Source organism: Hydra vulgaris, chromosome 11 (genome assembly GCF_038396675.1).
Source record: "Hydra vulgaris chromosome 11, alternate assembly HydraT2T_AEP".
Taxonomy (NCBI): Eukaryota; Metazoa; Cnidaria; class Hydrozoa; order Anthoathecata; family Hydridae; genus Hydra; species Hydra vulgaris.
The window spans coordinates 28,427,977-28,450,970 of NC_088930.1; the positions used below are offsets into that span (position 1 = coordinate 28,427,977).

The window sequence follows — 22,994 nt, forward strand, 5'->3', positions numbered from 1 at the left end:
CTTTTTAGAAAAATTTAAACTTTGTAACTAAAGCAATTGAAATATTTTTTAAAACATTTATTTGAATAAAACATCAAATAGTGTTATTTATTGACTAGTTTGGGACATTTATAGTCATAGGCCAAGGGAGGGCCAGGGGGCCTCTGACCAACTCCGCCCTCCCCCCTCCTTCCCTAATCTCCATGGATTTTATTTATTTATTTTTATGCATAAAATGAATTAATAATAAATAATTATTAAAATTTAATTTAAAAACATAATTTTTTTTTAGTTTAAGTTAAGAAACAATTTATTTTCATTATTTCAAATCAATAAATACTTACCTCTTATTTCAAAGTAAGCATTCAAAACTGAGATCTTTTCACAATTTTAAAAATACCAAAGATATTGAAATGTTTTTTAAAGCATTTTAAAAACCAATATCTTTATGGTATTATTTAGTAGTTTAAGTTCTTTATGGTATTATTTAGTAGTTTAATTTCTTTATGGTATTATTTAGTAGTTTAAGTCATTGACAAGGTGGACAGTTTTATTTAAAGCCGCCTCCTTCCCAGCCTTCCATCTGAAGATTTGAAAAAAAGAAAAATAGAAATGCAAATTCTAAATGCAAAATAGGTAAATAAAATTACAACAAAATTATTTTAAATGTATTTAATTTTTTTTTTTTTGTAACCAACTGCTTATATTCTCCAAATCTAAACCAGATATGTTTTATGTATGACCTGATATTATTTTGGGTGTAGAAATTAGGCATATAACTTCAGAATTGAGCACTCAACACTCGTCATTTTTCATTAGCCAAATAGAACTTTTTACCTGGTCCATGTGGATGCATGAATCTGACTTTTATTTCAAGTTCACTTAGATCTTCAGCAATCCCTACCCACCAAAATCCATCATAAAAACATGCAATACAATCCATTTTTTTTAATGTTTAATAAAATGTCTTTATTATGTTTACTTTTTGGAATGATATCAAATATTTCAATACATGTATCAATACTTGTTTTTTTTTTTTATTATTTTTTTTTTTTGTGATTCACCTCCTCAAGGCCGAAAAGGTCACTACAGATGAGGAGGCTACTTAATAGTGGCTATAACCCTCTCTCAACTCTATAACTACAAAACACGAACCTTGACAAACTAAGCCGCTGCGTGGAGAAACAAGTTAAGCGCGGTACCACCAAGGACGTGTTGGGGATCGAACTCAGAACCTCTCACTTATGAAGCAAGCGCTTTACCACAATACCACTACTGCACAACACTTATACAACACTACACTTATAGTGTTTCACCCATTCAGCATTTAAATCAAAGTCTTTACTGTGATGACAAAGATTGATAAAGTTTTTAAAATTTTTTAAATTGTGCTGTACAACCATTGCAAAAGTATTTCACACTTGATACATCATGTAGATTTACTTTGATATATCTAGTTATATCTTCCTGAGTCTTGTAAATAAATCCTGTGTCGTGATCAACATCTTTTGAAAGGCAACAAAAAGACTTATTTTTGAGAACTTTTTTCTCTATAAAATAAAGTACAATTGTAAAGAGTGAGCATTTACTTTTGCTCCAGTGATAAATTTGAACTTCATCCTGAACAATATATTGATAATTTTCAGCAAAATCTCCTAAAATTAAGCATTTGTTTTGGTTAAGATTTTCTTTACAGTTTTTTAAGTATCTATTTTGTGTTTTAGCAATATATGAATGAGTGGTAAGGCTTTCAATGCTTTCACATAATAAATCATTAAATTCATCTAGTGACAATGATTGTAATAATAGTGTTGTATGATTGGTACTCTGCCATTGCTTGAATGCTACATCTTCTTCGAGCTCATGGTCCATAAACTCCTGCACTAAAAAATATTTTAATGCTTCAATACCAGAGCATTGATTACATCAATGCAACATACATTCTGCATTTCAAGAGAACAAACAATCAATGCCATGAAATCTTTATTACTTTTATTCCACCAAATGGAGTCAATGAAATATTTTGTATTTGGTCCTGGCATCATTCTTAAAATTTCATAAATTTGATAAAAGTTATTCACTAAATTAATTGTGTCTGGTGAAAGTGGGTTTCCAGTTTTTTTTCGGGGAATGATAGAATTCCATGCTCATTTTTAACTTTTCTTGCAGTTCGAACAAGATACTCAGACACTTTAAAATAGCTTGATATCTTTGTACGTGACTATGATTTTGGTGTGAGTGTTAACATTTGCACCTTATGGCGATAAGAGTCATTCTCTGAAAAAAAGAAATTTTTATTTCATATATAAAAATGTCTAGATCATAGTCATTTTTAATGTTGTTGTTTGAAATGGGGCTTTTTATTTCTGTTGTTAAAGAAGTTTCTTTAATGTTATATGCTAAAGAGACCATTTTATCAAAATTTTGTTTTGATGCAGGCAATTTGCTGTGTTTTGAAAGACTTTTTAGTTTGACTGGTGAAACTGCAAGCAGTCTTATAGTGGTATCTAACTTAATTTTTTTTTTCACTTTTTGATTCCCATTCCTCCTGTGAATTTAAATCTTCATCAGTTTCTACTGCTTTTTTTGTAACATTTACTGAAGAATTTTCAACCAGGGGTTACATAAACATTATTTTCTTGCAAAAATTTTGGCAAGTCTAGGGAAATCTTTATACTACTTAAGAAACAAATTTAGCTTTAAGTTTTTAAAATAACTAAAAATATATATTTTTTTATAAATAATAATATTTTTTTTTTCAACTTCCATATAAATTCTGTTTTTGATATAATAAGAGGTAACCATTCACCAATTGGAATTGAAATAATGAAAATAAATTGTTTCTCAAACTTAAACTAAAAAAAAACTATGTTTTTAAATTGAATTTTAATAATTATTTATTATATGTATAATAAAAAATTTCATTTTATGTATAATAAAAAGCAATTGAAATGTTTTAAAAAACATTTCAACTGCTTTCGTTACAAAATTTAAATTTTTCTAAAAAGAGGAATTTTTAAACGCAAATTTTGATCAAGTATTAGAGAGACAATTGATAAATCTAATTTTTTTTAGTAGACCTAAGATAAGATAATGATATACAATTAAACTTTTTACTCGGGATTTCGGGCCACAGTCTTCATTTAACCTCCAAAAATCATGAATTTACAAGTCAATAATTTTTAACAAAATTAGATAAACAAGGCATTTCCTGAGACAATCGAGTCTTGAGGGTGCTATTTTTAGATTCCTCAAGTAAAAATCTATTGGGGTACCAAATTTAAGGAAATTTCCCCAAGCCATTATGAAGATACTATATGTCAAAGTTGCTTTGTAGCTGGCTTCAGATAATCACTAAAATGCTAATTCAGCATTATTTCAACTGACAATATCTCTGAAAAATTTTCACAGGTATTAAAATATTTACATTATTTTTAATATAGACTGAAAGTGAGGTAAAAATGAACAAATTCTAATACCTAAGGGTGTCATGGTCTGGATGATTTCATATGGAATGACCCTATATGCAACTAAATTTATATTGAATACAATTTCATTTAGTAATCTCTTAGCATTCAAAAATTATACCATATAAAATTTGTAACCTTAAATTGAGAAAGGTTACAAATGTTGCATGATTGGATGATACATTATGATAAAAATATGCTTTAGCCCCCTGTTGCAGTCTTGTTAAATGTTTCTTATCTTATTAAATATAATTGTGATCTATAATAAACTTAGGAAACTCAAACTTAGTTTGTTTTGTGTCTTTATTGCCTATTACATACATAAAAGCTATGTTAAAAGTCATATTAAAGCATTAATAGAATATGGTAATCATATGTGCAATCCTCAAAAAAATATTTCTTGGATCATTAAATACACATCCTCTACACACACACACACACTAACCCCAGCCTCTGTTAGCCCCTACTCATTCACTTTGCTCCTCCCCCACCCCAAACCCACCTATAATGCTAAACATTAATCCACCACCGTCAAAAAGTTTTTGCATACTTTGATGCCTAAATTTAGAGATTCTATGCTAAAATTCCAAGATTCTTATTTATTTTCCCTCTTCTCTTTGTTTTCTATGGAATCTTTTAAAAAATTGTAATATAATTTTTTACAAGGTTTAATAATTATGACTTATGGCTATCAATGGAGAACTGCAAAGTTAATCTAAAGATAAAATAAAATTAAGCAGAGAAAAAAAAGATTTTGTTCCATAAAACTTGAACCTCACTTAGATCTTTCTTTAACTTCTCTGCCATAGCATACACATTCACTAGATTATGGTACAGTTATGGTAAATTTACAGCTTTATTTATTTTTTGAACATTTAATTTAGAACTTATAAAAATCTGTTTGATAACATCACATATAAAAAATTTCTTGACAATTATATACAAAAAGAATACTTAAGTAGTTTTATTTTTTGATAATGCTACTATATATTTTAGTGTTGATAACAAGCCATTGCTTTTTAGTCATTTAGAATAGACAGTTAATTTTAAATAAAATCTCTCCGCAATGCAATCCAAAGAAACAGTTTTGCATCTCTACCTTCACATTTCTTTGCTAGAATTGAAACAAATCTCTTTTACAGCTAACAAAATTACACTCATTTACAATTTTACGGTTTTACTAGTTAGGGTTTTCAAAAATATTTGCATACCTCTTCTTAACTGAAGAACAAGATGAAGAGTAGATTCCTTTTGAATGTTGTAGTCACTTGATGTTCACTTAATGTTGTAGTCACTTAATGTTCACTTAATGTTAATTTTACACTTTTAAATCTATGATGGAGGTTTTCATAGAATCATAACACTTTTACATAATTATTTTTTTAAGAAGTATTTCTAAAGCATTACACATTCCTTTAAAGTTAAAATTTTAAATTTGAAATTCATGATAATATATGGTTATTTAATTAAAAACAAATTAATTTGCTGATGTGGCCATTTAAAACTTGCTCATACAACTATTCTGTCACATCTTTTCACAGTGATTGCTCCTTCATGCTTTAAAAAATTCTATTTATGTACTTTTTTCTGCAAACATCAGCGTTTTTCTCCCTTTATTGTATTTTCCTAATTTATATAATTTGCAATAGCCTAATGCTTCTGTAAACTTTTTCTTGCTCTTGAACTATATTCCTCACTTTCTAAGTAATTTCAAACATAAGTAAACTTGCCAGCCTTGTTGAAAGTAAGTTTAAGTAAATAAAAAATGAAAAAATTTGAAAAGCAACAACCTATAAATACCTTTAAAGCCATGTAAACTAAAGTTACAAGATTAAACCTTGAAAGTATAATCTCTTAACTTTAAATTTAAAACACATCTTTATAGATGTTTTAATATCAATCAAGAACCTTTTTTAAGAAATAAGTTTGTTACTTCCTTGAAAAATTTATGATAGTATATAGTAATTCACAGCTGAATATACAATATCACTATCATGCTTGATGAAAAATAATAAATTTCTTCAATGACGCAAAAAATATTTTTATTATAACCATCTGCATATAGAATGCATTAAACAGCACAAACTTTGAAATAAGATATAATAAAATTTAGAAAGGCTTAGAAAGAATTTAGAAAGAATTTAGAAAGAACTTAGAAAGAATTTAGAAAGAATTTCGGAAGAATTTAGTATTAGAATATTTAATTAAACAAAGTTAGTTAAACAAAGTGAGTTAAACAAAAAGTTAAAAAGTGAGTTAAACAAGTGAGTAAAAAAGGGGATTAAACAAGTGAGTTAAACAAGTGAGTTAAAAAAGAAGTTAAAAAGTGAGTTAAACAAAAACCATATTTAGAAAATTAGATTAATAAATACTAATAAGTATAAATAATAAATACTAAGATAAACATTTTTTTTTTTAAACATCTTTGCTTCTAACAAGGCTGCAAGCAACCACTAATTAGAGTCGGAAGTTACTGGAAGAGAAAAGATGAAGATTGTAGAGCAAGATAAGGATTGACAGACAACTTAAAGGATTACAAACTATATGTATCAGGAAAGCAAGATGAAGGAAGCGAATTTCAAAGAACTGATGTTCGAGGAAAAAAACTAGACGAATAAGTGTTTTTGGAGCACTTAGGAACAGTCACAGAAAAAAGATGAGACTTAATTGAATGATGAGTAACATGAGAATGAAATTTAGTAGATGGCACAATAGATGCTAGTTCTCTAGAGCATTGCCCATTATAGTATTTGTAAAAAAAAAGAAAGAGAAGCAACATTACGACGATCTGATAATGGTTGGAGGTTGGCTGCAAGAGCAGGTCCAACTATGTTTAAAATGCGTTTTTGCACCTTGTCTAAAAGAGAAAAGGCATCATTAGAAGATCCACCCCAGATATGGCAACAGTATTCCGTAAAAGGCCAGATTTGAGATTTATAGAGATAAAGAATAGAATTGGCAGTAAAAAAGTGTCGAGCTTGATAATGAGATGCAACCATAGCAGATGCTAATTTTGCAACGGATTTGATATATGGTTTTCAAAAAAGATCGGAAGTAAGAGTTAATTCTAGAAGATGAAGGGTGGATGACTCATTGAATACATGATTGTTCATAAATATAAGAAGATCTAAATAATTCCGATAACAATTAGCTGAAAAAATTGAATTTTATCTGAATTAAAGTTCATCAGCCACTGTGAGCCTCATGCTGTAGCAGAAGTGAGATCCTTTTCAAGCTCAAATGCCCCCTCCAAGCAATCAGAGAGTGTTGGCTTCTTATCATGACAAGAATAAATGGTAGTATCATCAGCGAACAATGCCACTTTAGATGTGAGAATATCTGGAAAATCAATTATGTAATTTTAAAAAAGTATAGAGCCAAGGATAGAACCTTGAGGAACCCCTGAAGTTACAGAACAAGAAGAAGAGTGCTGTCCATCGAGGACAACTTATATACTATGATCGGAAAGAAAGGATTCAATAATCTTGAAAATGTTGCCAGATACAACGTAAGAAAAAAAGCTTATTGAGAAGACCAGCATGCCAAACTTTATCAAAAGCTTTAGAAATGTCAAGAGCGATGGCCTTAACCTCTCCACCTTTATCTAATGCACAATAAAACCTATTGCTTATTACTGTTAGCAAATCAGCTGTAGAATAAGAAGATCGAAATCCATATTGATGATCAGAAAGTAAGTTGTTAGATTCAAGATAAGAGATTAAGTGTTTGTTAATTAAAGATTCAAAAACCTTGCGTATGATAGAAAGAAGATTAATGGGATGGTAGTTAGATGAATCAGATTGTTCTCCAGAACTGTCGAAATTAGGGATAACAGATGCCGCTTTCCATCAGCCTGGAAAACAAGACTCTGATAAACATTTGTTAAATAGTTTTGAAAGTATAAAGGACAGCTCCGGAGAACACTTCTGCAAGACTATAACAGGTATGTTGTCTGGACCACAAGCTGTAGAAGAGGCTAAGCAAAAAATCACTTTAGATACAGAAGCTAGAGTGATACAAATATCAAGCAATCAATCAACCTGTTTGACGGCTATATCAGGTAGAACGCAACAAGCGGAATCAAGAGATGACATTGATGAAAAGTTCTTAGCAAACAATTCAGCTTTGTCTTTAAGTGAGGTGACAAAGTCTGAACCATACAAGAGAGGTGAAATTACAAATTTGCCCTTATTATTGATACTGCTAAAGATTCTCCCTTTGATTTGAAAGATTTGCCCTTATTATTGATACTACTAAAGATACTAAAAAAGTCATGAGAGCCTAATTTTTTTTTTTCAGATTTCATAACCTGAGAATACTGGGCTTTGGCGTTAAACAAAACCTTTTTACAATGATTTCTCGCAGTAATAAACAGACATCTGTTTTCTGGAGAATTGTTTTGCTGATAGATATGGAAGCAACGGTTTTGATTGGCAATTGCAGCAGCACAATGTGAGGAAAACCATGGAGAAGAGTGAGGCTTGACCTGGAATCGTTGAGAAGGAATAAAAAAAAGATTCCATGCCTGCCTGGATCCACGAAGTTATGTAAGAAGCACATTTGTCAACAGGAAGACAAAAGATTTCTACCCAAGGGCTATCACAAAGAAAATCACGGAAAGAGTCTTGGTCAGCTTTAAGGTAGTTGTAAGAGGTACGATAATAGGGAGATTCAGATGATGAAGAAGAATGAGATAATAGTTTTAGAGAGATCAAACTGTGATCAGAAGCACCTAAGGGTGAATTTGGAGAAACTGTGCACTGACTAGGATCAGAACCAAGACATAAGTTGAGTAGAGAAGGTAAATGATTTGGGTTGTCTGGAAACCAATTTACAAATATAACTTTAAAAAAGTGTCAAATTTGTGTTAATATTTGCTAAGACACATCACTAGTTTAACTATACATCTGTTCAGTTTTTCCATCTATGATACAAACTATATTGGTAATTGGAACACAACACGCATTTACTCTAGATGGCCAGAAAAATTTATTTAAAGGACCTTGTAGATGCATAGACTTTACCAATAATATCTTGCTCAGTATTGTCAATTTTGTATCATACCAATCCAATGAAACACATCATAATTACACAGAATAAATTTACTGACTTTCAATGTATCAATGTTAATTTTCTAATTAGGTTGAGTTCTTTACTGTCACATTAACTTCTTCACCTGTTTGTTTAAAGTTAATGGTATCTATAGGTTCTGGGTTAAATTGATGATAGCTCAAAGTTCTAGGTATCATCATACTTTCCTTAAAACGTGTTTAAGGAAAGTATGATGATAAGTTGTGGTACTTATGTCAGTCCTTCTTTTTCAATATTGAAAAAATAATACTTTTGACATTGTTTATGCAGATTATTACAATTCAATATTTGTTCATTTATTGACTTTTGTAGACTTGAATTTGCGGATAGTCATTTTAAAAATCCAAAATAACATCAAATGGTGACTAACTATGACTTGTAACAAAAAATATTCAAATTGAAAAAATAAAAAAAAGATAATATTGAAAATGTTTTTGTAATTTTTGTACTGTGCAGCGCAACTGACTGAAAAATAAAGTAAAACCAAAAAAATTAAGCGCAACAGTCTGAAAAATTAAGTAAAACCAAAAAAATTAAGCGCAACCATCTGAAAAATAGTAAAACCAAAAAAATTAGGAGTCAATCTTGAATCTGATCTTACTTCTGTAACAGATTGGGGTTTTCAGTGGCTTGTAAATTTCGACTTAAAAAAAGTTATTTACTGCAAACAATTATCGCAATACTGTTGATATTTCCATAATAATGAATGGCAACCCTCTCACTAAGTCCTCTTCTTTACATCTTCTGGGATTATCGTTAACTACAGACCTTTCATAGAAACCATATAAACAACCAATTGCTAAACTAGCATCTGCTAAGGTTGCTTCTCTTTATAATGCTCATCATTTTTTTACTCTGTATTCCATTCTCAACCTCTACAAATCTCTTATTTGTCTTTGTATGGAATACTGCTATTATATTAGGGCTGGTTCTTCTAATGATGCTCTTTCTCTTCTTGACAAGGTCCAAAAATGTACTGTAAATGTTGTTGGACCTGCTCTATCTGATAAGCTTAAGCCTCCTTCCCATCATCATAAAGTTGCATCTCTTTTCTACAAATACTATCATGGTCGCTGCTCAAAGGAGCTAATATCTCTAGCTCCATCAACTGAAACTCATTCTCGCTTAACTTGTCATTCAACAAAGTCTCATTCGTTTTTTTTTTTTAAACATCTTCGCTTCCAACAAGGCTGCAAGCAACCACTAATTAAAGTTGGAAGTTACTGAAAGAGAAAAGATGAAAGTTGTAGAGCAAGATAACGATTGAACTTAAAGGATTCAAATTATATGAATCAGGAAAGCAAGATGAAGGAAGCAAAGTCCAAAGAACCGATATTCAAGGAAAAAAAACTTACTCTATTGTTTACTGTATCGGTCCCTGCATGCTCTAAAAAATTTTAGTTTTTTCCCCGCACTTCAACCCTTTGGAACTCTCTTGCATCTTTATATTTTTTTGCTACAATGCAACAATGATTGCAAAGGTTGACTCTATTAAGCAGTTACAATGCAACAATGATTGCAAAAAAAAATTTATTCAACCCCTGCTATTATATTATTAACTTAATTAGTTATAATTCTTTTTTTTTAATTTTAATTTTTTTGTTCTAGGTGCCCCACAAGGACATCACATCTCCTTCTTTACAGATGACACATATACCCAGAACTTGTGTTGAACCTAGGCTCTCTTACTTCTAAACCCAATCCTCTAACCACTATGCGATGACAGATTAAATTTATGCACTTATATTAGATAATGATGCAACAGAACAATTTTACTGATAAGAATATGTTTTTAAGCAAAATACTCCATCAGTTACATAATGTTTATAAACAACTAAAGCATTTACTTCAATTCTCAGTTGGTTATAAACATTTAGCACCTCAACATTAATGACAGCTTTAGTCTAAAAAAAAAAAAACGTAAAGCAGAAACCTAACAGATTAAAATATAAATGGAGTAAATATTACAATAAGCATGATAAAAAAATTTTGATTTAAATTATAATTACTGAAAAATCAAATCGTTTCAACAAAACAATAAAAAAAGTTTGTTAAAATGATTTAATCATCATTACTTAAATAGAAAAAAGGATTATAAGATATTATAATATAAGATATGATAATATAAGATATGATAATATAAGATATGGGATCATACAAGATATGGGATCATATAAGATATGGGATACCATATGCATATATATGAATTTAAAATGGAAAAACGCTTTTCATTTAATTGAACAAAACAATTTTCATTAGCATGTAGATGTTAATAGATATGAGACTTTTGGTCCTTCTTACAACAAAATTAATTCTATCGGATGACTTTGCGCTGCTTTGAAGTCAGAAAATGAGGCACATCTTTTTCTTTCAGTAACTGTTAAATTAGTATTTACCTCACTCGAAATTTTAAAATTCTTTTTTTCTAAAGATCCTTTTCCTCCAAATTGCACATGGTCTATAAATTAGTAAGTGCAAGATGAACCTCCTGATATATAAGCAAAATTACTCACCATCTCAAGATGCAGATATTTTAACATACAAGAGGAACAAAAAGTCTCCTATTCAATTATTTATTCAATTAAATGATATGCGATTTTCCAATTTAGAAACAGCATCAGATAAGTTTGATTTAAAACTATGTTCATACAAAATGGTTAAAAATTGATATGAATCTTTAAAGTTTTTCAAAGCACAATTAAGAGAGTAAAGCAAAAATAACACTACATAGCATTTTTTATATATAACTTTTTGTTACCTCTGATGATCGCTATTGTGCAAAACTGTTATGTAATTAAATATATTTTATTATTTAACTTATTTTTTTTTATTCTGATTCACTTCCAACAAGGTTTCATTGTTAAGTTAAGATTACTAGAAAAAAAAAATAGAGTTATAGGGCAAGGAAACGGCTGACAGAAGACTTAAAAAGTTCAAAAGGGTTAAGGTGTGGGGAAAAAAACTAGACAAATGAAAGTTTTTAGAGCATGCAGGGACAGATACAGTAAACAAATGAGACTTTGCTGAATTACAAGTTGAACGAGAATGAGTTTTAGTTGATGGAACTATAAGGTGATAGCTCCTTTGAGCAGCGGCCATGATAGTATTTGTAGAAAAGAGAAAGAGATACAACTTTATGATGATGGAAAAGAGGCTCAAGCTAAGCAGATAGAGCAAATCCAACTACGTTTACAATGCATTTTTGGACCTTGTCTAGAAGAGAAAGAGCATCATTAGAAGAACCAGCCCAAATATGACAACAATATTCCATACAGGGACGAATAAGAAATTTGTAGACATAGAGAATAGAATTGGGAGAGAGAAAATGGTGAGTACAATAAAGAGAAGCAACCTTACCAGATGCTAATTTAGCAATTGATTGTATATATTATTTCCATGAGAGGTTAGTAGTGAACGATAATCCAAAAGTATGTAAAGAAGAGGACTCTTGTGAGAGAGTTGCCATTCATTATTATTGGAATGTTGACAGTATTGCTATAGTTGTTTGCAGTTAATAACTGAGTTTTGTTGGAGTTAAAATTTACAAGCCACTGTGAGTCCCAATCTGTTACAGAAGTGAGATCAGATTCAAGTTTGGCTCCCTGTTCTGTTCACCCAATAACAGTGCAAATTTGAAAGTTCGATTAAAATTTTACAATTCAATAAAAACGTGAAGTATATAATTTTTGTACTCTTTTTTATACAATTTATATCATGCATAAAATCCAGACAGCTTACTATTAATTAACGCAATAATTTTTAAATTTTGGCAATAATTCAAGACAGACAGTGATTTAAACTGTCATTGTAGAGTGTTTTTATAGAATGTTGTGTATTAGGCATTTCTCAAATTATGTCGTATTTTTAAAGAGTGTCATATTAAAACCTGTCTCTTAACATAAGTTAAAAAACTACCAGAAGAACAGTTTCAATATTAAAAACTCAATTTTAAAAATGGACCAAACGTGTTATGCTATACCACTTTTATATTTTCACCCAAATCATTGTAATTTTGTCACTTTGGAAACTTCAAAAAGATAAAAAATGTAATAAAAGTTTTACAAAATAAATATAAAATACTTTACATATTTTTATATAAAATACTTGATAAAGAATTATACCTACAATTGTTTAAAACAAGTTGCACTATTCAATTATAAAAGCAATATATATTATTTTATTTTTAAATGCACAAAATTTTTTGGAATTTATCAAAAAGTTATACAAATAAACATGATTTGCTGATGGTGGCAGAAAAAATAATACATCATCTTAAAAAAAAAATTTCGATGACGCCATATACCAAAACTATTATGAATTAAGCACGCATGAAATTATCAAATCTGCAGGTTGCGGCTAACATTATACAGACTCAGAGAACTAAAAAAATGGAGACGGGGAGCTTTAACTAAAACAACAATTTTAATTTTATTGGTATGTATTTATTATTTAGTTTTAATCAAAGAAATTCAGCCCAAACATTTTTTTTAACGTTTTCTTTAATATGAACACAACTTGTCTCGGCAATAAGAGATCCCTTCAGGAAATGCATGTGTATGCCAGAAAAAGTCGGATCAAGAGTTTAATCTAATTTTTTTGGAAATTGTTTTAAACTCAGATTATTTTTTACAAAATGGATTTCAAAAGTTATAGTTAAATATTTAACAAGAAAAGCCTACTGTATCTTTTTAAAATTAAATTAACAATAATATTTTTCACTTTTTTTTTTCCATTAAAGCCTTTAGTTACAGCTGTTTGTTAAAAATTATTAAAACAATTATTTTTAATAAAGATTTTCTTACATTTTGTTCTGCAAGAGAAGAGACTAGTTGCGGTAAGATATCTCCTTTAACAATAGCTTCAGCTAGGTCATCATTGTGATTTGCAAGTCTACCAAGTGCCAGGGCAGCAGTTTGTTGAACTGATGGAACAACATCAAGAAGCAAAGGCCTTAACAATGCCATTATGCCTAAAATTAACAACTGTCAAAGTGGTCAAAAATAACTAAATATTATTTAAGTAAAATTCAAAATTTAAATTAGAGTATTATAGAATGTTCAATGATATAGTGTATATTAATATAGCATTGAATAAAATTAAATAATATATTAATATAATATGTATTATTTTCAATCCATAACAAATAAATAGATATTTGATTTAAACTAAAAATAGAGATAGGTTGTTGTGGTATTATCACAGCTATCTAAAATCTAGGCCTATTAATTATGTGAAAGAAAAGAAAAACTGAGGCTGATTAGTAGTAGGAAAGTTTGCGGAAGCATTTTTAATACATTTCATATAGGATTATACTAAGTATTACTTCTAATTTAAAATATATGACATATTATTGTGGATACTTATGTTATGCAACAAGTTTTATTTAAAATATATGAAATATTATTGTGGATACTTATGTTATGCAACAAGTTTGACTAAAAACTATGTTTCTATCTAAAAGAAATAGTCAAATTTGGTTAAAACTATAAAATATTTGACTAATATTAAAGATTAAGAAAATTTTTTTGTTCTTCTTCGAAGTTGATTAGTTTCTGGAGCACACCTGTTATTGTCGTACACATTCCTTTTCAATTGAGACCAGAAGTCCTTAATAGGTCTACACTCTGGGAGATTTGCAGGGACTTTTCCTTGGGTATCACTGGAACATTGTTTTCAACTAAATAAGTTCACCATTTTTGCATAATGTGCACTAGCTAAATCTGGCCAAAATATCTAATTGTGATTAGAATGGTACTGTTTTAAAAATGGTATCAATCTAGCTTATAAACATTGTTCTATATATACATACTGGTGAATAGTAAAGCCATTTTTTCTAACCAATGATTTAGCAAATCCTCTACATGAAAATGCTATCCAAACTAGTACTTCAGCTTCAAACTTAGGAGTTTTTCATATTTTATTGATGAAGGAGTATTTGTTTTATCATCAGTATAATAGAATCCATTTCAATTAACAGTTAAATGTGAAAGTGTGAAATAAGATTTATCATCCAAAACCCAATCAAGATCATATAATTATTATAAAGGAAACGACTTTTGCTTTTTGCATCCACCATCTGAATAAAACTTCTATTTGGTATTTTTAGTTTTTTTGAAACAATAAATTCCTAGTTTATTATTACAAAATGGTTCAGACTTGAACCATTTTGCAATGAACTTGATGCTGGTCATAATTGCTTGAACTGTCAGAAGCAACTAATAAGAAAAGAAAGTGCAATATTTAATTCTTTAAAAAAGTTAGAGTTTCCTGCTGCAAAAGTTATACAAAATATGTTAAATAAGTAGATGACAATCTTTGAGAAAAACTGATTCTCAATACCAATTTAGTCAAAAAAAGATCATCAACATAACCATGTCATAACGATAGGGACTAAAAGTTAACATACTTTCCATAGAAATGACTATTTTAATCTAAAACACCTGTTTAAAAATTGGATTGTTAGAAACATATTTTACTGTTACTTTTATTTTTTGATAACCCAAATTTATTGCCATATTTTCCAATGGTGACTCAGATTTATTGCCATAATTTTCATTTTTACTTTTAATATATTTGTTTTTTGATTAACCAACAACTGAAATACAATTTAAGATTAAAAAAATTTATGATTTAAATACCTGCATTTTGTAAAGTTTCAATATTCTGAGGCCGAGAAGCAAGTTCAGCAACAGTCTGAACAAACGTTATTCTTGACTTTTGATATTGCTCAAAAACTAAACAAAAATTATGAAAAATCTTATTTAAGCAAAAAAGTGTGCATCAAAAGATTTATAAAACAACTAAAAAATTTGTACATGAATACTACTAATTAAACTTTGTAACATAAAAGATCGTACTTTAAACATTTACAATCATTCAAATATTACTGAGTAATAAATTAATTTTAAAATACGATTAAAATATAATCAAAATTGTATTGCTTTAATTTCAAAACCTGGTAAGAAACCAGTAAATTCCTAAACATTCAAATATGATTTTTAAATGCTACATTTTTTTAAAAAACTGTTTGACAATATTTATTTATTTATTATCTATTTACTACTTTCTATTTATTAAAATTATTTTATTCTTAGTTTTTCTTCTGGAAGACTTAAGAATCAAATGTATACAATGCTTTTAAAAAAATAGGTGCATTAAATTTTTGTTGCTAAAAATTGATTTAAAATATCATAAAATAGAAACTAATGAAGATATTATTTTTATTTGCACCAAAAATTTTTGTTAAGCAAAGCTTACATCTTGGATGACATACAAAAACATACAATTCTTTATAAAAATGTTATCAAACTTAATGGCAAAAATTATCAACAAAAAAGTGCTATATCTTGTTGAAACTACCACTATTCATTTCAATCAAAAAGCATGTCTACTGGTGGAACCATACAGTTCTTTAGCATCTCTATAAGTGTATGGCTTGATTTGGTCTGTATAAATGTTACACACACCAAGTCTATTAAACTAAAGCAGCCTTAAATATCAATACTCCAACCGCCACCTTGCAACCTTGGTATAATAATGCATGATTTAAATTTTTCAACAAGAATTATTATTTTTTTATTTATTACTTCAAAGATACTTTTATCACTGAAAATTACTTGCTTCCACTTTTCAAAAGACCATCTGATTCTTTCTTTACACCACCTAAATCTTGTTTTTCAATTTTTGACCTTTAGCATAGATTTTCTAACAGTTGCATGAACATTAAAGTTATTTCAAATTAAAATGTTTTTAACTGTATTTGAAAAAAAATACATTATGAAGAAAAGCATCCTCAGCAGATGCCAATTTAGTAATCAATTGTATAAATGGTTTCCATGAGAGATCAACAGTGAACGATAATTCAAGACATAAACAAGAGGACTCAGTGTGACATTGCCATTCATCAGTAATGGAATGTCAACAGTGCTGTAATAGTTTGTTTACAGAAAATAACTAAGTTTTGGTGGATTTAAAGTTAACAAGTCACTACAAGCTCCAATCTGATCTCACAAAAGTCAGATTCAAGATCTGATGCCTGTTCCTAGTGATCGAAAAACTTTTTATCAAGACAGGAGTATAAAGTAGAGTTATCAGCAAATAAAGCCACTTTAGATATAAGGTTGTCAGAAAGATCATTAATATAAATAAGAAACAAAACAGGGCTAATGATAGAACTTTGAGATACCCCAAAAATTACTGGAAATGAAAAAGAGTGTTGACCTTTGAGGATAACTTTAATAAAGCGGTTAGAAAGAAGTGATTTGATAATCTCAAAAACTTTCACAGATATATAAGCTTATGAAGAAGACTAGCATGCCAAACTTTGTAGAAAGCTTTAGATATGTCAAGAGCAATAGCCCTAAACTCATCGTAATGCATGATTCTTTCAATCACAGGCACATGTAAACATTTAATCTACATTTTAAATTTATGGGAAAGTTTAGAGTCTCTTCCAAAACTTGCATTTTGGGACCCCAACAAGCCTAATAAATTATATCTCAGTTATTAAATTATATACAGGACCGACGACACCAGAATCTTTCAATCACAGCAGTTAACAAGTCAGCTGTAGAGTGAAAGGATTGAAAACAGTATTGATTGTCTGACAGTAAGTTATTTGACTCAAGATGGGATGTTAGAAGTTTGTTGATCAAAGACTCAAAGACCTTGTTATTAACAGAGAGTAGACTGATCAGAGGATAGTTGGAGGGGTCAGAATGTTCTCAAGAGTTTTTGAAAATTGAAACCACAGATACCATTTTCCAGCAGGCAGGAAAACAAGTTTTTTTTTATATAGTAAATGGTGAAACACTTTTTGCACTTAGTTAATTTCATGATAATTGGTCATAAAAAGTCTAACATTTGGAATTAGTCATCTAACCAAATAAAAGTTTCAGCTAATAATAAAAGTTATTAAGTATACAAAAAGTAAATTTTATCGAAATCTTTTTGTCAAGCACAATCTTGATAAATTTTTGTTAAATTAATTATGCTATTGTTATTACAAAATAAATCTATTTAATTTCATAAATTTTACTTCTATTCTGATTATTTTATTTACTTAATTAGTATTATTATATTAAATTATTAGTATAACTAGTAAATATTTTCTTGCTGGTTAGAGAAAACTTTTTAAAATATGGTTGCTCTTTTAAAAATTTTACAAATCTTATTATATTACTAGACAAATTATTAGTATTAAAATATTATAAAGTACTAAATTTTCAAATGTTTATGTTTATTTGTGTTAAAATGCTAAAACTTTTAGTACTGTTATATTCTTAAAGTTATCTTAAAAAAAATTTTATTTTTGACCTAAAACTTTAAATTCATCCAGGTTTATAAGATATTATGTCTGATAAAATTTGGAATTAGTCATCTAACCAAATAAAAGTTTCAGCTAATAATAAAAGTTATTAAGTATACAAAAAGTAAATTTTATCGAAATCTTTTTGTCAAGCACAATCTTGATAAATTTTTGTTAAATTAATTATGCTATTGTTATTACAAAATAAATCTATTTAATTTCATAAATTTTACTTCTATTCTGATTATTTTATTTACTTAATTAGTATTATTATATTAAATTATTAGTATAACTAGTAAATATTTTCTTGCTGGTTAGAGAAAACTTTTTAAAATTTGGTTGCTCTTTTAAAAATTTTACAAATCTTATTATATTACTAGACAAATTATTAGTATTAAAATATTATAAAGTACTAAATTTTCAAATGTTTATGTTTATTTGTGTTAAAATGCTAAAACTTTTAGTACTGTTATATTCTTAAAGTTATCTTAAAAAAAATTTTATTTTTGACCTAAAACTTTAAATTCATCCAGGTTTATAAGATATTATGTCTGATAAAATTTGGAATTAGTCATCTAACCAAATAAAAGTTTCAGCTCATAATAAAAGTTATTAAGTATACAAAAAGTAAATTTTATCGAAATCTTTTTGTCAAGCACAATCTTGATAAATTTTTGTTAAATTAATTATGCTATTGTTATTACAAAATAAATCTATTTAATTTCATAAATTTTACTTCTATTCTGATTATTTTATTTACTTAATTAGTATTATTATATTAAATTATTAGTATAACTAGTAAATATTTTCTTGCTGGTTAGAGAAAACTTTTTAAAATATGGTTGCTCTTTTAAAAATTTTACAAATCTTATTATATTACTAGACAAATTATTAGTATTAAAATATTATAAAGTACTAAATTTTCAAATGTTTATGTTTATTTGTGTTAAAATGCTAAAACTTTTAGTACTGTTATATTCTTAAAGTTATCTTAAAAAAATTTTAGTTTTGACTTTAAATTCATCCAGGTTTATAAGATATTATGTCTGATAAAATTTTAACAAAAAAACATATATGAGAAAGTTAATGTATTTTAAATTTATAAAATATAATTTTCCCAGAAAACTTTCTTCGCATTTCTTGATAAGAGGATAACAATTATAATAAGCAAAAAATGCAATCACACATTAAAAAAAAAAAGATAAATACCACAATTATATAGTAAGAACCTTGAAAAGAAAGTTGAAAAAGCATAAAAGCATCTTAAATGAGTTATAAATATTCTATTTATGCACATATTATTATGCAATTTCTTTATAAATAACATTTTTGCTTTATTTATTTTACTGAATTTCCTCAATAAAATGCTATAAAATAAATCACTATTACAATCTTTTAAAGTTTTTACATTGCTCAAAGGTTTTGTACTGGTTTTTAATTTAAAGTTTTTAAGTGTAGTTAAATTAGTTTTTTTTTTCAAGCGTAGTAAACATTTATTTTATATTACCCAGTCTATTAATTTTAAATCATTAAATTAATCTTAAACTGCATAAACCAACCTTCATCAAACAAATTGCATTTGATGTTTAACATCACTTTTTAAACAAAGAATTATTGTGAATGAGTTTTAAAAATTGCATTTACATTGTTATACAATGTATATACGATTTTTTTAATGTTGTATTTTTTATATATTGTAATTAAATATTTATAAAAGCTACCTTCTACTAATACAATTTTGTAACTGTATTAACAAGTACAGTTTCATTATACTTTACAACAATATTGTAAAATATAATGAAGCTGTATATTGTGGTTGTAAATTACAACAACTGTAATAGCTATATTAGCATGACTGCGATTCATTTGAGTAAGTAATTTTAAGAATCACCTTAAAGTCACAAAAAACCTATCAATTTTCATTAGCATGTAAACAAAAACCTTGCTTCAACTCGGTTATTGGTCATCCTTAACAGTTTCAGTAGAAACTTTTGTTTTTTTTAATTTTGGAAAAACTTACTTTGTAAAACAAACAGGTGTAAAAATATACCTTGAAGCACTTGTCTGGTTGTACTCATTATTCCAACAATTGTTATAGTGGCAGTCTTTTTATTTTAACTGTTTGCATGAATATTGTAAAGCAAGCTATGCTATCTATTTTTAATTTTATAAATCTATAAATAATAAATCCTGCATAGCAACCGGCAAAAACAAAGACGCTATTAGGAAAGTAAATAATGAAGGTTAAACAAAGTTATTACACATGGCGGTTTTTATTTATATTAAAATATGCAACTAAATTAAGTTACCCTGTAAATAAATATAATTAGTGAATGTTTGAAAATAGAAAAATTTAATATTAAAAAAATTAATATTCTAAAATAAATTATGCATTATAAATTATTTTGACGGTTGTATAATCTATTTTTTAAATCAAAGTAGACCCCGATCCTAATTTTTAAATTTCTCAATCCAGCATTCTGGATCAATCTAAAAGATATACACAATTATTTACACTATTATTTTTTCCCAATAATGGAGTTGTAGTTAGAAACCTTGCACTCTTAAATTGGGAGTGCGTGGTCATCTTAAATTGGGATTGGGTCATCTTGTTAAGGACACTATTCAAAATTTGGCAGCATTTTATTTATTTATCAGGGCTGACGACACGGGTTTCGAAGGGGAGGGGCATAATAGTCAATTTCTAAATAAAAGTTCTCTATATCTAGAAATTTCTACTTAAAAAAAAAAAAGGTTCTTAAGAAAAAAAGTGGGGAAAGCCCGCGCCCCCCTGGCTCTATATATAATTTATTAACTGAGATACAATTTTTTAAGTTTGTTGGGGTCCCGAAATGCAGATTTTGGAAAGGGTCCCAAACTTTCCTATAAGAAAATGTAAATGTTTCACATGTGCCTGGAAAGAAGAGAGTGCCCAGGACTTTTGTGTTCAAGATAAGTAACAAAAAGACTTATGCATACTCAAATTTTTATTAGGTTAAATTTTGTGTTAAAAATGAGAATTAGATTGAATTAAATTGATTTTTTAAGGAAACCACAGCCCGAACTGAATAGGCCTTATAAAATTATTATTAAAAAAATATTTCTGTAATAAACGAGATCAAAATACATCGAGATCAAAATACATCAAGATCAAAAAACGAGATCAAAATACATTGACAAGTATAAAATTTTATCAAAAATTAACTTTTTGTTTAAAAAGGTTTATTATTACGTCAGTTTTAAACTTACTCCTTACAATAACTTTAAATAGTCGTATCTTTATAAATATTTAAAATCAATACATAGGTTTTGATGATTTTATGATTTTAAGGTGGCCATACACTATAATTCTCAAAATAACTACATTTTTTCTTTAGTCTACCAAATCTTTTACAATATGTTTTAGACAATGAAATTTATAGAGATGATTTAAAAATATTTGAACTACAATTATTTAAAAAAAAAAAAAAAACTTAAAATGGAACCAGGGGGTCGCTTGAAAAAATAAAGGCTCAAAATATAGTGCAGAATATTGGTTAAAATTGGCAATGATTATCTTCAAAATAATTGTATACAGCAATCAATAATGTGGTTATAAATGGGAAATTATAAAAGGAATAGAACACAGTTTAAACAAAAATGTTTAAACTGTGTTCTATTTTTAAAAACTTTCAAAAACATCTTTTCCCCACTGAAACTTAAATGAAATTTTGACGGAATACTAATTGATACATGCTTGATTAAAAAAGCAATCAAGAACATAATATATATGATTAACTGCTCAAAAATATAGAGTTTGGCATACACCAAACTATATATTTTTGTAAATTAATTCAAATATTATATGCAATAGCATATAATATATGAATTAGTTTCTTTTTTAATTTCTACATAAAAAAAAGTATATTGAAATATAGATGTTTATATGTTATATAGAAGATATGTATATTACTGATTTCTTTTTATCAAGTATTATTTTTTGTTGTTGTAATTTTAATCCAAATACTATCTTGTTGCCAGACAGCAGTAGCCATATTTCTGGTATAAATTGGTAATCCAATAGATTTTAAAAGTTCTAATCTTGACTTTGCACCAGCATTAAACTGCTACATTGTTTCTGAAACTGCAATTTCAACTTTGATTGGTCCGCAAAACTTATTTTTAGAACATTTCTACCAAAAAACCCATTCACAGATTCATTTTGATTTTGTGTCAGACCTAGCAAACAGCGATTAAGAAGCTCACTGATTTTAAGATTTGTAAACAGTGGTCTTAAAAGGTCAACAAATGAATTTTGAAGTTGTTTAATACTACATGGAAGTTGTTTAATACTACAAAACTGTGGTTTGTTTCTCCAATATGTACACCAAGTATCAATATGCTTAGAACAGAGAGAATGTTGTTCATCTAAAGATTTTGAATTGTCTTGAATCATATGTTTAAAAATAGCCTACACAGCTTTTTGTATTAAATCCAGATTCCCACTGTTGTTACGGATAGCTTCCCCATAATAATTTTGCATTTTATCAATCATCTTATCTGTAAGCCTAACACGACCTCCAACTGTCTTTCCATCTGACAACCTGAGGCCTTTGTTCTTCCTTTTTAATTCCCTAAAGCCAGTATCCATCCTGAACAGGTCCAACACATTCCTCCTTTTCAATTTCATATCCGTTTACGAAAACTTCATTACATCAATTTCTAACTTTTCCAAAACTGCCAGTGTCTCCGTCTCCAGCAAACCTAACATACTTAAGTGCTCCTACTTGTTGTACGGTATTTATAGGAGATGATAAATCCATACAAGCACAAAATTTTTTAAGACCAGCATGACCAATAGTTGAACTGGCATATACAGAGCGAACATTGACATCAAATGGTTTTTTAGATTTTGAAGGGTGCAATTTGACACGTGAACTAGTTTCAAATGAACTTTCTTTTAAACAGCTTGAGCATTTAAAAATAAGTGTTTCAGCAAGTCCATATTTGTGTGACGACTTTTCTAGAAGACTAAGAGAAGATTTATGACCAAGACTACACAGTAAAACATCTTTAAGTTTTTCATGTAACAACTTTTCGTCAATTAATTTATAACCGCTTGCAACTGAATGGAATCCTTGAGTTACAGGAGATAAACCAAGATGGATAGC

At 28.1% G+C, this 22,994-nt stretch overlaps 1 protein-coding gene across 1 annotated transcript in view; it reads right to left on the reverse strand.

Annotated features, from left to right (window-relative positions):
- LOC100214951 (sperm-associated antigen 6) overlaps positions 1-20,076 on the reverse strand; it is a 62,783-nt gene extending 42,707 nt beyond the window's left edge. Inside the window, exons 1-3 of the mRNA XM_065810679.1 lie at positions 19,895-20,076; positions 15,176-15,271; positions 13,340-13,506 (exon numbers count right to left, since the gene is read on the reverse strand). Of these exons, the coding sequence (XP_065666751.1) occupies positions 13,340-13,506; positions 15,176-15,271; positions 19,895-19,922 (291 nt within the window). The 5' untranslated portion in view covers positions 19,923-20,076. The remainder of the gene's footprint in view (positions 1-13,339; positions 13,507-15,175; positions 15,272-19,894) is intronic.
- Positions 20,077-22,994: the final 2,918 nt, after the last annotated feature.